Source organism: Aptenodytes forsteri, unplaced genomic scaffold, assembly GCF_000699145.1.
Source record: "Aptenodytes forsteri isolate BGI_AS27 unplaced genomic scaffold, ASM69914v1 Scaffold188, whole genome shotgun sequence".
NCBI lineage: Eukaryota > Metazoa > Chordata > Aves > Sphenisciformes > Spheniscidae > Aptenodytes > Aptenodytes forsteri.
The window spans coordinates 847,717-859,919 of record NW_008794371.1 but is presented as its reverse complement, the minus strand read 5'-3'; the positions used below and the strand labels follow the sequence as shown (position 1 = coordinate 859,919).

General features: G+C 47.9%; 1 protein-coding gene across 1 annotated transcript in view; it reads right to left on the bottom strand.

Moving 5' to 3' along the window:
* The window catches only part of PRPF8 (pre-mRNA processing factor 8), a 21,651-nt gene extending 9,455 nt beyond the window's left edge, over positions 1-12,196 (bottom strand). The window contains exons 1-26 of the mRNA XM_009287584.2: positions 12,124-12,196; positions 11,877-12,045; positions 11,014-11,178; positions 10,697-10,915; positions 9,882-10,094; positions 9,477-9,602; positions 9,294-9,399; positions 8,601-8,791; positions 8,300-8,419; positions 8,032-8,221; positions 7,730-7,849; positions 6,934-7,068; positions 6,694-6,823; positions 6,117-6,313; positions 5,803-6,009; positions 5,551-5,714; positions 5,068-5,194; positions 4,756-4,948; positions 4,210-4,397; positions 3,759-3,997; positions 3,078-3,224; positions 2,618-2,828; positions 2,149-2,265; positions 1,815-2,062; positions 1,449-1,628; positions 827-962 (exon numbers count right to left, since the gene is read on the bottom strand). Coding sequence (XP_009285859.2) covers positions 827-962; positions 1,449-1,628; positions 1,815-2,062; positions 2,149-2,265; positions 2,618-2,828; positions 3,078-3,224; positions 3,759-3,997; positions 4,210-4,397; positions 4,756-4,948; positions 5,068-5,194; positions 5,551-5,714; positions 5,803-6,009; positions 6,117-6,313; positions 6,694-6,823; positions 6,934-7,068; positions 7,730-7,849; positions 8,032-8,221; positions 8,300-8,419; positions 8,601-8,791; positions 9,294-9,399; positions 9,477-9,602; positions 9,882-10,094; positions 10,697-10,915; positions 11,014-11,178; positions 11,877-12,045; positions 12,124-12,151 — 4,266 coding nt within the window. The 5' untranslated portion in view covers positions 12,152-12,196. The remainder of the gene's footprint in view (positions 1-826; positions 963-1,448; positions 1,629-1,814; positions 2,063-2,148; positions 2,266-2,617; positions 2,829-3,077; positions 3,225-3,758; positions 3,998-4,209; positions 4,398-4,755; positions 4,949-5,067; positions 5,195-5,550; positions 5,715-5,802; positions 6,010-6,116; positions 6,314-6,693; positions 6,824-6,933; positions 7,069-7,729; positions 7,850-8,031; positions 8,222-8,299; positions 8,420-8,600; positions 8,792-9,293; positions 9,400-9,476; positions 9,603-9,881; positions 10,095-10,696; positions 10,916-11,013; positions 11,179-11,876; positions 12,046-12,123) is intronic.
* Positions 12,197-12,203: the final 7 nt, after the last annotated feature.

The following is a 12,203-nucleotide window of genomic DNA, read 5'->3' as shown; positions in this document are numbered from 1 at the left end:
TGACCACTACCCTCTGGATGTGACCATCTAACCAATTCCTCACCCACCAGACAGTCCACCCATCAAATCCATACCTCTCCAGTTTAGAGAGAAGGATGTTGTGGGGGACCGTGTCAAAGGCCTTACAGAGGTCCAGACAGACGACATCTGTAGCCCTTCCCATGTCCACTGATGTAGTCACTCCATCACAGAAGGCCACTAGGTTGGTCAGGCAGGACTTGCCCTTGGTGAAGCCATGCTGGCTGTCTTGAATCACCTCCCTGTCCTCCATATGTGCCTTAGCATAGCTTCCAGGATGATCTTCCCAGGCACAGAGGTGAGACTGACTGGATGATGTCAGCTAACAAGTAAAAAGCCTCATGCCCTCAGTCCTGGAGGACACAGCTCATCTACAACCTGAGTTCAGTCAGTACTACTATGCAATTCAGACTAGGTAGAATCTAAGATTATGTTTTTATTTTTCAGGGACTGGCATTCTACCGCACCATTTGCAGCTTTAAATAACAAATTTTTCCACTGTTATTAAAACTTCAGATTTTGGAATGTTTGTTTTGTGACCTTTTTTCCCCTCTCCAGAACCGATTTCTTAATACTCAGTTGCGCTAAGCGTGGTGTTCCACAAGACACTGCAATCTATTGAAATGCTTCAAAAGTGGCTAGCTACAGATTTTGGAGCATTTGGTTCTCAATAGCCTCTACTAGTCCCAACACATGGCTCTTAAGTTCTTTCTGCAGCAGACGGACAAGGAAGTGCACCTACAATAATACAATGTGAAAGGACATTGTCTGAACCTCACACTCAGCCAGAGAAATTCCCAGTGAATACCTGATACTGTTTGAAGTCGGTCCTGACTCTCCATCCTTTATCATAAGCTAGGGTATGCCGGTCCTTCTGGAAAAGGGTGTTAATACGAGGAATTCCCCTGTCCCATGAGTCCTCCAGATCCTCCAGCGTCAGACGCCTGAAGAAAAAAATCCCCACACTTTGTTGTCTCTCAATTTTACAGCAATGCATCAATGAGTATTTATTTCAGGTGATGAGATCACAGAAATAATACAGACCTCAGGGCTCTGGCAGGAGAGGTTCTAAAATGCCAAGCACGCGGAGGCTCAGCGAAGCGTCTACAGCCATCACTATGAACATGCTGATGTCAAACAGCCAAAGAAAAAGCCTGCCCTTGTAAATGCGCAGAACTAACTGCAAATGGGTCTGATGTCAGCTTTTCCTGGCACCACCTGGCATACCATTTCCCTCAAACTGTGCCATGGGTGTACTATCTGCTTGCAGAGTCCATACCTCCTCCAGAGGTAAGACAGCAGCTTTGCAGGCGGCCCGTATCATGGGCCCAGCAAGGTCTCCAGAACCCTGAGACAGTGCGATACTTCACCCCACTGCCTGTCCCCACACACAGAGACACAGGGAGATCCGACTGCACATGGAAACGTACCTGTTCTGGGCTATAGCCTCTTGTCGCTTGAGGGCATACTCTGCCCATACTCTCTGAGAGTCAATGAATTCACTTTCCCAAGGCTGGATGTAACGATACAAATTTGGGATTAGCTGGTCCTCCTCATGACTCATTCCTGAGCGGAAGTGAGTGATGCCAACATCTGTCTGCTTGGACCACCTGGAGCGAAGAGGCACAAGAGTGAGGTCAGAGCGACAGGACTTCACAGGTCACGCTGCCATGACCTACTGTAAAGCCGACAGATCTCTATTACAAGGCATGGTTTAGCATTCTCACATGTTTTTATGGGAAGGAGTATCTAACAAAACACCTAACTCATGTGGGCATTACAGCAGCACAACTCACCTCAGGTCAGACTGCGGGATGAGAACGTGGCCCATGGAGAGCATGCCCAGCCCTCCCAGCTCTTTAGGGGTGTAAAACACCACCGGCGGAAAACGGCTGGGCATTTTGGAATTCAGACCAATTTTGATTCGAGTCTGGATTTTATTTTCACACTTCACCAGCAAATCAAGCAACTCCTGAGTATTTACAACAGCTTCCCGGAAATACGTCATCAAGCCAATCAGAGCTGTATTCCATTTATTGACAATCTAGAACAGACAGCAAAGGATCAGTTCTCAGCCCGTTCTCCAAGCATCTGCAGAAAGCTCTGTCACGCACCTTCCTCCCACCTTACCTTAGTGAAGGTTGTGGAGCCAGATGCCATGAGGATCTGCCTCACTCTGTTGTGAAATCTCTGCATAGACTCATCATCCACACGCAGGAAGCACTGAGCTGTGCGCTCCTTGGTGACCTACAAGAGCACAGGGCCATCAATTCCCTCCTGGGAGCCCTCTCTCCAATACAGACAGTAAGGTGAGCTCTTGCCATTAGGCATTTACAAAACACGGGGAGAGGAGAGGCTGAACAGCACCTCTACAGTTTCAGGTCCCCTGCTCATCCCCAGCCAAAGATTTCCCACCCCTCTCAGGAAGGAAAGTTCATACCCAGTTCATTTTAGCTCTACCTGCTAGCGGTCCCAGTTACAACAGCTGGCAAACTCATGCTGTTAGGCACCCCCCTGCCAGCAGGTATAAACCCTGCTTTGATGCCAGGTACGGGCCAAGCAGGCACCGCTCTCCCACCCTGTCAAACCCTCACCCTACCTCATTCTGCAAGTTCCAGACACCATCCTTGTGGGTGAATTCCTCATAGCTGGTGCGGCACTTGGGCAAGATGCGGCACTCAAAACCACACATGTTAAACAGCAAGTTGGGGTTATCCTTGCTGTAAACGGATACGAAGCTATTCTCCCACTGCACTGTGGTGACTGATCGAGGCAAGCGGTTCTTGATGTCCCAGAATACAGCACGACCACTGAAAAACAAGATGTGCGTGGTGACAGGTTGTCTGTTACTGAAGCGAAACAGAAACCAGGCAAGTTCTCAGTGCTTTCCTAGCACTAGTCCCTCACACCCATCGCCCACTGTCAGAATTACAGCACAGACCCCTCACCTCTTCTTACTTATCTTCCTGAGCACCTGCCTATCAATCTCCAACAGTTATTTATTACAACTAATTTTCACACCCTCCCACCACTTGTTTTTTCCAGCTTGCAGCACTTACAGGTTCACGTCGTGTTTCATGAGGCGCATCCGAGCATCCCTGGGCCAGCACTTCTTGTTGTTGTAGCCTACAATGTTCTCATTGTTGGGATCTGGATGCTCCGTCAGGTACCGCTGAATCAAGTCTCTTGCCTCATCTGCTGTAAACCTGGAAACGCACAGAAGATGATCTGGAGTTACATGACTGACTTCTCAGAACACCAGTCTGCCCAGACAGGTAAGGACTTGCTTACGGATAGCTGTTCGCCATAGCATGTCTGAAGGTAACTATCCAACTTCTGTATCCTCCCACTGAAGGGGGCTTCAGTTTCATTAGCATAGAGCAACCCATGACTGTTTGGGTTATCTTTCCATGAACAGACATAAAATTTTACGCCCGCTTGCTGGGAAGCCAGAAAAGGCTTATTTTACCAGTGGAAAATCTGTAACAATTGAACTTTTGACATTGTTGCTTTTCTACTGGTCCAGTGAAGCTGTAGAAAAGTGAGCTGAGAAAGCAAGAGGAGGCATGCGGACACCCAGTTGTTCTGGGAAGTCTGTCAATTCAAATATTCCTGATCCTTCTTAGCAAAGGGAACAAAAGCCTGGAGTAGGAGCATACTAATTCCCACTTTCACAGCATCTGCTGCAAGATGCCAGAACAAAAGTTCAGCTGAGGAAAGCAGGGCCCGAGAGCTCTCACCTGAAGAAGATGTGAATACGGTCGATGTATCTGCAGAAGAGGCGTATGGGATGGGCCACCTCAGTGGCAATGTCTTGGAAGCTGAGGAAGTCATTTGGCATCTGGGGAGGCCCAGCCATTTCACTGGCACGGTGCAGACCCAGCACCAGCAGGTCCATCACAAGCCCATAATACTGGACAATAAAGGAAGCAAACTGCAGCCCACGAATAATCCCATAGGAGTTCGTGTGATTCATGTCCTGAGGAAATGAAGAGGAATTGTGAGAACCTGACTGTCACAATACACCAGAAACCTTTTACCTGAGCAGTTGCTCTTTAGCAGGACCCAGAAGGTTTCCCTACTCCCTCATCACTTCTTTCTCTGGCAAGTCTTGTGTCCCCTCCTTCCCCATGGGTTCAAAACCTCTCCATCGTACAGTCCACACCCCCCCTTCCTGACAGCAGCCATCACCTTGTAGTTGATCACCACGTTGTTCTTGGCTGTCATGTAGTCAGCAATGTTGTGATCAACAATAAGACGCAGCAGCCTGTTGAGCAATGTCAGGTCAATCTTCTCATACATCTTCTCAAATCGAGATTCTAGCATCACATTGCATTCACCTTCACTTGTTTCCCAAACATCTTGCAGATTATTAATGCCTGAGGAGACAAACAAGCTTATCATGTTACCTGAACACAATGCATTTCTCAGAGTGCCGAAGCACCCTTCTGGGCACAGGAAATCAGCGTATTTCCTGTAACGTCTGATTTTTCAGCCTCTGGTCCTTCCAGTCGATCCAGAAATTGGAACAGAAATATGTAACCAACCACAAATGCTATGAAAGTTCTCCTCCTCCGGTATATGCATGTATACATTAACCTACGAAGTATAGCCTCTTATTGTAACAACTATTGACTGCAAGTTGCAAATACGAAAACTCAGCTCCCAAGGGGACTTGTAGGAAGCAAGCTCCTATAAGAAAACTCATTTTTGCACAGAATACAAGATGCCACTAACCTTGGCACCACTTGTACACCAACAGTGGAGGAGGTTCAGTGTCAGCAGGTTTGATCCATGGAGGGAAAAGTCGTCGCTTATCAGCCTCGTACCACAAGTACTGATCCAGATAAGCATCTGTGATTTTCTCCAAGGGCTCAACATCATAAACAGGAACTAAGTGGCTGTAGAGATCCATGAACTCAATACCCACCTAAAAAAGAGGAGGCAAAACTGAGGCTTATAGTTGACAGAGACCACAAACTCTTAGCACCATGTAGCTCCTGAATGCAGCGTAACTTTTAGTATGTCTGGCTTTCACCAGACACCTACCTCCTTGAAGGCTCTCTGAGTCAAAAGGTGTCGTTTGATTCTGGACAGAGCTTCGTGAGGATTATCATAAGCCTGTTCAATCAAGCCCAACTCCTCTCTCTGCGACTGATTCAGGCGAGATTTCACGCTGAAAGCGAGAAAGAACAGCTCGTGCACCTAAGCATGAACAAACTAATGGCCACTGCATTAAACTGATGAAAGATACCGTTCAACCAAGCGGATCAAGACAAGATCTGTAACTCTTCACAATCCACATCCCCAAGCTTAGAAGCACGGCACTGTTTTTGACCCAAGTGGCAGAGTCCATGAAGAACCCCCAGTCAACCTTGGCAGTACTACAACCTACAGCTTCTACCAGTCCCCACCAGGGTAAGTTTTACGGCATACTCAATTCCAGGGAAAATGGGTAACAAAATAGCTTCAGAAGCCTTTCCCAGTGCAGATGTGTGCCCCTGCAGAACACAATCACTTCCCACTGCTTACCTGTAAGCTTCCTTCAGCCTCTCCAGGGCTAATATGAGCAACTTGGTGTCATGCTTGTAGGACAGCGGGGGGAAAGGAATGGGCGAGAACCTCCTGCTTTCCAGCCAGTGCACTGTGGTTGTGTACACAGCAACAGCCTCTTCCGCTGTGATGTAAGGCCCATCCTGCAGAACCACACCACCAGCATTAGTCAGCGAAAGCTTCCCTATGAAATAGCACCAATTTGGGCAACCTCAGGCAGGACAGAAGTACCTTCAAGTAATTATGCTGCCGTTCCTGCTCAGCCTTTAAGTAGAGTCTGGTCAGCCGGCCCAGATTCTTCTTACAGACGGTTTTGTCTACAGTTGCACCCCGACGGATCCGCTCCCTGTTGTAGTGAGCTGTATTTGTCCACCAGTCAGCTTTTGCCTTCACGTACCTCAGGATCATGTTCTCAATAGGAGTTGGCAGCCCTGGCACCTGGGGAGGGACAGTAACTTGAGGGAAGCAGGAGTGGGAACCTTCACAAGAGCAGTTCCACCTGGGAGATGTTAAAATTGAACCCAAAGGCCAAGCAAGAGACTTACCTTCCAGGGGATATTGGCCTTCCAGCACCGCCAAGCCTCGCTCAGATGCTGCAGGATGGTTCTGGCTTTGTTCTGTTTGATTCCTTCTGGCATCATGTCCAGAATGTCATGCATAACGGCTGCCCTCAGCTCCAGGTCAAAGTGAGACTCCACACGCTGCTTCGTGACAGTCTTTGCTACACCCTTTGAGTGACGGCCTGGAAAAAGCAAAGTACTTCAGCAGCTCTGACATTATTGGGCAGTGCTCCTCTTCTTCCTAATACAGGAGTGCACAGGGGTGCAGGACGTCTGAAGAAATTACACTGCCGCAACATCACTGATGCCTTTGGAGCAGATGATTAGGAGGCTATGGACCCCACAGTGCTATGGAGCAGGGAATCCCACTTCCATCTGGCATCTGTTCTGGGGGCACTGGTCTCCTAAGAGCTCTAAGCCGGTCAATAGCTCTTGGGATTGACATGGAGCATGGATACAGACCACCACTTGGAACACAAAACCGAGTTCGAGCTGGCAAGTAAACAGTATTAATCTTTACCACACACTCCTCCCACGTCCAAGATTTATACAGTGTGCTGACCTTCAAACTGCCTGGCCAGCAGATTCCCCAGCCAGCGTTCCAGCAGCGGCGTGATGCCCCTCATGAAGAACAGCCATACTCTCCAGCCTGGAGCCCAGAAGCCACAGCCAGGACCTTTGCCCACAGGCCCCTGGAAGAACAGAGACATGGTAACAGCAGGTCACTTACTGACATTCCAGAATCCCTCCCCTGTTGCTCAGTTTATGTAGGGTCACCATCACGTGGAAAGGTGGAACTTACTGTGTTAAACCTGTAGTAGATGAGATGTTTCAGGTCCTTGCACATACGAATCTGCCTCATCAGTTTGTACTTGTATCGGTACATTCCTGTCAGCTGACCCACATGGGCAAAGATGTACTGCAAGCCATCTGCCAACTGAAACACAGGGAGCACAGTCAGAGACAACAATAAACACTACATCTATTGCTTCCAGAAGCCAGGTTTATTTTACAGACAGGAGCAGAGCATATTAGGCCATACAAAGCTCCTAAGAATTGATCATTGTATGAGTCAGTGTTATGAACTAGGGTAAAAGCAGCATTTCACGCAATGCTGCGTGCTTTCATTGCTCCCCTTCTTCTCCGTAACACTGCAACGTTCAGTCATATTGTGCATCCTACATAAGCCCACCCAGATATTCCACTCCTCCTCTCACTTCCCCTCCTCACCTTTAAAAAAAATTTAAAAAAAAAAAAAATTCAGCCTACCTGAAACGCATCCACATTTCCAAGTCTGTTGGACATGGCCATCTATTGCTTCCAGAAGCCAGGTTTATTTTACAGACAGGAGCAGAGCATATTAGGCCATACAAAGCTCCTAAGAATTGATCATTGTATGAGTCAGTGTTATGAACTAGGGTAAAAGCAGCATTTCACGCAATGCTGCGTGCTTTCATTGCTCCCCTTCTTCTCCGTAACACTGCAACGTTCAGTCATATTGTGCATCCTACATAAGCCCACCCAGATATTCCACTCCTCCTCTCACTTCCCCTCCTCACCTTTAAAAAAAATTTAAAAAAAAAAAAAATTCAGCCTACCTGAAACGCATCCACATTTCCAAGTCTGTATTGGACATGGCTGTCCACCACCAACTTAGTCAGCCGTAGAACCTCTCGGCACAGATGGAAAGCATTACCAAAACGAGATTTTTTCCTTTCCTGGAAGAGACAAAAATCCAGGATTTACGTAACGATGTTATAGAAGAGTGAAACAGCTCCAATTTGGTCAGTCTGTACAACAACTGCACAGCTGAGGCACTGTGGCCCATCCTACCACACTAGCTACTTATCAAACTTCAAGAAAACTTTACTCTTGAGTAAAAGAGCACATGGACTGATACCTTAGTGGTGAGGGTCTTCACAGGCTTCAGGTTGAAGTTGTAATCCAAGTGAAGGTAGTTCAGGTTCTTTCTGTGGATCAGCAAGTTCAGCATATTGTAGCCCTGGCGACACACCTGCAGGCCTACTTCCACCCAGTCCAGCTTCGTCGACTGGAAAAACTTCGTAGCCTTGAAGGAGCGGAACAGGTACCTGGAGAGAGCAGAGACTATAATCAGCTGAATCCTCATCACAGATCAGCAGTTCCCCACTGAACAGACCCCCACTTACCTCTTCTTCTGGGCCTTGGGAGGTCTGTGCTTGAGCGCATTCAGAACATAGTATTTCAGTAGCTTCTGATAGGAGACTCGCACTTTCACTGGCTGGCCTGCTGGGCAGTGCTCACGATACCTAGGGATAAACCATATTTCAATTTTTCAAATAACTCACATTCCTCAGAAAACAATGAGCCTCCAGAAAGTCTCCTAAAATCTCCAGAAACCAGTCACCACAGAATCTATTTTATTTTCATTGTAACAAGATAATAGTGTCACAATCATGAGAACACCCCTTCTCCCAGGGAAGAACTCACCAGTTCTTGACCAGTGGGATATCAAGAGCTCTCCGAGTCCTCCCAGACCTCAAGTTGAAGGGCCGTGGGGCCCACAGCAGGGCAATGCCATTGGCTGTGTTATCTGTGTAGAGCGGGGTATCCTTCAGGAAAGGTTCTACAAACTCTGGCAACTCAAACTCTTCATCATCATCAGGCAACGGTTCCTGACTCTGAAATGCAGAAACACCACACAAGATCTGTTTCCTGGTTGCTTCAAGCTCAGTTTTCCTAGTTAACCAAGTAAAAACCATTTCTTTGCTCTCATAGAAGCAGCGTGACAGTGTTGAGTATCAGAGAAGCACAAAGCACTCTACAAGGCAAACTCTGGCTACTAGACCCTGAGCTAGGCGTTACGGAGGTAACTCAAGGGAGACGTCAGCTCCATGAACGCACCAAGGACAACCAAAAAGATAAGTAACCTATCAGAAGACTCTGAAATAACACTGTTAATTACACATTCGGCTTTATCCTACAGAGACCAAAGGAGACAGCTTTGTGCAACTCCAGAAATAGAAAAAGACTACAAATGACAACTGTGGGTTTTTTTGCGAAAGGGCTATTGCTTTCTCCTGAAATATCTATGTGTGTGTGCCACTATCAGAAGCAAGGTGCTAAAGCCCCATCACCTCCACACGCAGGGTTTATCACAGGCTCTCTTGGACAGTGCCTCACCTTGACGGAATGTCTGTGTGAAATGGGGTTGATCAGTGGGTCGAAGTAAAAAGCTGGGAGATCAGGATCTTCTGTTTTAATGAAAACGACGTTTGGAGTATGATACCTACAACACAAAATATGCATTAGAGCATCCTGACAGCTTTCCCCTCCTCTCCCTGCTCTTGAGGCTGCTGCACTTACCAGGTCAGGTGGACATGGTGCGGCAGGTTATTGTACAGGTACGGGAAAGCAATTTTGTACTCTGTCCTGATCGGCTGCCTGATGATAATTTTGTTGATGTCATTAAATTCATTCCAGTCTTCATCCCTCAAATGAGACAAAAAGAAATTGTTAGATGAGCGTTCAGGGGGACAGAAAGGCAAACGTTTTTGACTGAAGACATGGTATCAGCACTTTTCCTTTAGCCTTCTGTTCACACTAACAACCATTCAGTGTCCAAAGCAGCAAGCACATCACAGACTTAAAGCTAAAGAGAGCGAACACCCAGGAATAGCTCACCCAAGGCAAGACACCTGGTAACAGATGAACCCTCCCAGCCCTTTTCCCAGATAACCACTTATCTTTCCTCCTAAACCCAACACTTACTGAAGATTGATGTCTCTAACAAGAGGCTCGAACTTGGGACCTCCAGGAATAGCCATGTTCAGTGCCTTGGAGGTAAAGAACGCTTTCAGGTCAAACAAATAGAAATAGTTGTCATCCACAAGGTCAGTGAGCAGCTGATTGGCCAGCCGGTACAGCGTGGACATCATTGGGAGAGTGAACTGCCAACGCTGGTACGTTGAACCATTTACATACCTGCAAAAGAACAAAGCACAGACACTCACTACACAGCCAGAAGACAACTGGGCCTTTACCGAAGGACCAGAAATAACCAAACACCTTCCACTGCCCATCATTTGCAGGAAATATCAAGGACACCTAGCACATGGGCCCCACTAGACAGAAAGAAAGGTTGCAGGACTGCTAAAGACCACTATGGACTACATCTGCCCAGAAAACACCGACTGCTCCAGTTCCACTCCTCCTCCATATCCAAACTGACACACAACGTCTGTGCACTCTTAGCAAATATCAATTCAAATTCCAACTAGACAATCCAGGTTGTCATCCTTATGGCATACTAAGAAACATCGGAGTTTTAGCAGTGAACTGGGCAGCAGCCCTCCTGGACAGAGAGGCCTTGTTTGCCCTCGCTGGATGCTGAAGACAAGAGGTAAAGCTTTATGACAACCAGGTTCTCCTTCCCATTCTTGAGGGAGGGTTTTTCCCTCCTCACCAACATCACACGTAGCCCAGTATAACACAACCAGAGGTTATATACTGCTATGGACAGGTAGTTTAGGCAGTGTGTTTTTTTCCCCTCTCCCAGTGAATTGTGCTAGCAGAGAGGCACGTACTTCCTGTTGTCTTTCAGCGGCTGGTGGTCATAGAACCAGTCCAGCACAGGGGCATCCTCCTCTGGATCCAGCTCAAGCTGAATCGCTTCCAGGGGCTCCACATCCAGGATGTTATCAGCATAATCCAGAGGGGGTTCTTCATCGTCAAACGGGGGGAATCTCATCCTCTTGAAGTGACGCCTATCCCTCTTCTCTCGCCTCATCATAATCCACATCGACCTGGCAGAAACCCAGAGACCGTTAAACATCGCTTTTACTGTGGATGCACGAGTGTTTGCTCAGGAGTTCCCACCAGGGCGAAGGAAGAAGGCACTTACCCCCACTGAGCAATGTACACCGGCTCTATGACCCAGGGAATCTCATTCACAAAAGAGATGGCGCCTGTGATATGGTACAACACCGGAACATCTCTGATTTGCTCCCAGGGCATGGGCATGTTCTCCAAGAGCTTCAGAACAGCATGAGGCATGTACTTCAGAGCGCTACCATGAGAAATCAAGGTAAATCAGGGTTAGAAGGGATGTCAAGAGAATAGCCATCCATCTGCCGCAAACCCAATTACCTCTACACCTTTCACTCCTGAAAACTGCTCATCTAACCTGTTCATAAAGGCCTCCAGTGACAAATCCACAAACTTCCTAGTCTATCCTTGTGCTTCGTGCATCGCACTACCTAAATGCTTTCTACTGGTTTGGCTTCCAAAAGATTGTTACACATTAAGAATGTTACAAACGAAAACAAAACATTTCAAATGAGTTTCTGGAATTTTTATGGGTAACGATAAGGTAGTGCAATGGGTCATGATGTGCATGAGATAGCTCTCTGAACCTAAACAGCAAAGAAGCACTCATGATGCTTTTTAATCTTGCAAAAAACGTATGCTGGCTACTTCATACTCTCCCCCATCTTCTTCTAAGACAATGTGTTATCCAGGGTAATGTTTTTCTCATAAATTTAAAGCAACAACTTCCTTTGCTTATCCTCTTCTGCACTGCTACTCTAGTGCAACTGATTATCCCATCCTCATCGAGCTACCGTGCTGCCTTCTACGCACAACTGACAGGGAAAGCCCTTTGGAGAAGGGGCTCTCCCTTCGACGATCAACGAGGAGCTTTGACACGGCAGCAGAGGAGGACTCAGCTCGGCTCCCCCTGCGTCACACAGCGGGGGGCTCCCTTACCCCAGGTAGACGCGCTTGTCGTGACGGAACTTCCTGTTGGTCATGTCGCCGTGGTCGCGGATGATCTTCCGGACGTGCTCGGGGGGCATGTCCTCCTTCTGCGCGTCCACGAAGCCGAATTTCCTCTTCTCCGCATAGCGCTTGGCCTGCAGCTGCTGCCACTTGCGGGCTGCAGGGACAGAGAGGCGGCACCGTCAGGCCCGGACCCGCTCGGGAGGATGGGGGTGCAGGGATCGGCCCTACCCACCTTTCTCCTGCAGCTTCTCCTCAGACATGTAGTCGGGCAGCGGCGCCAGCGGACTGGGCACCGGGGCGCAGCCGCCGCGA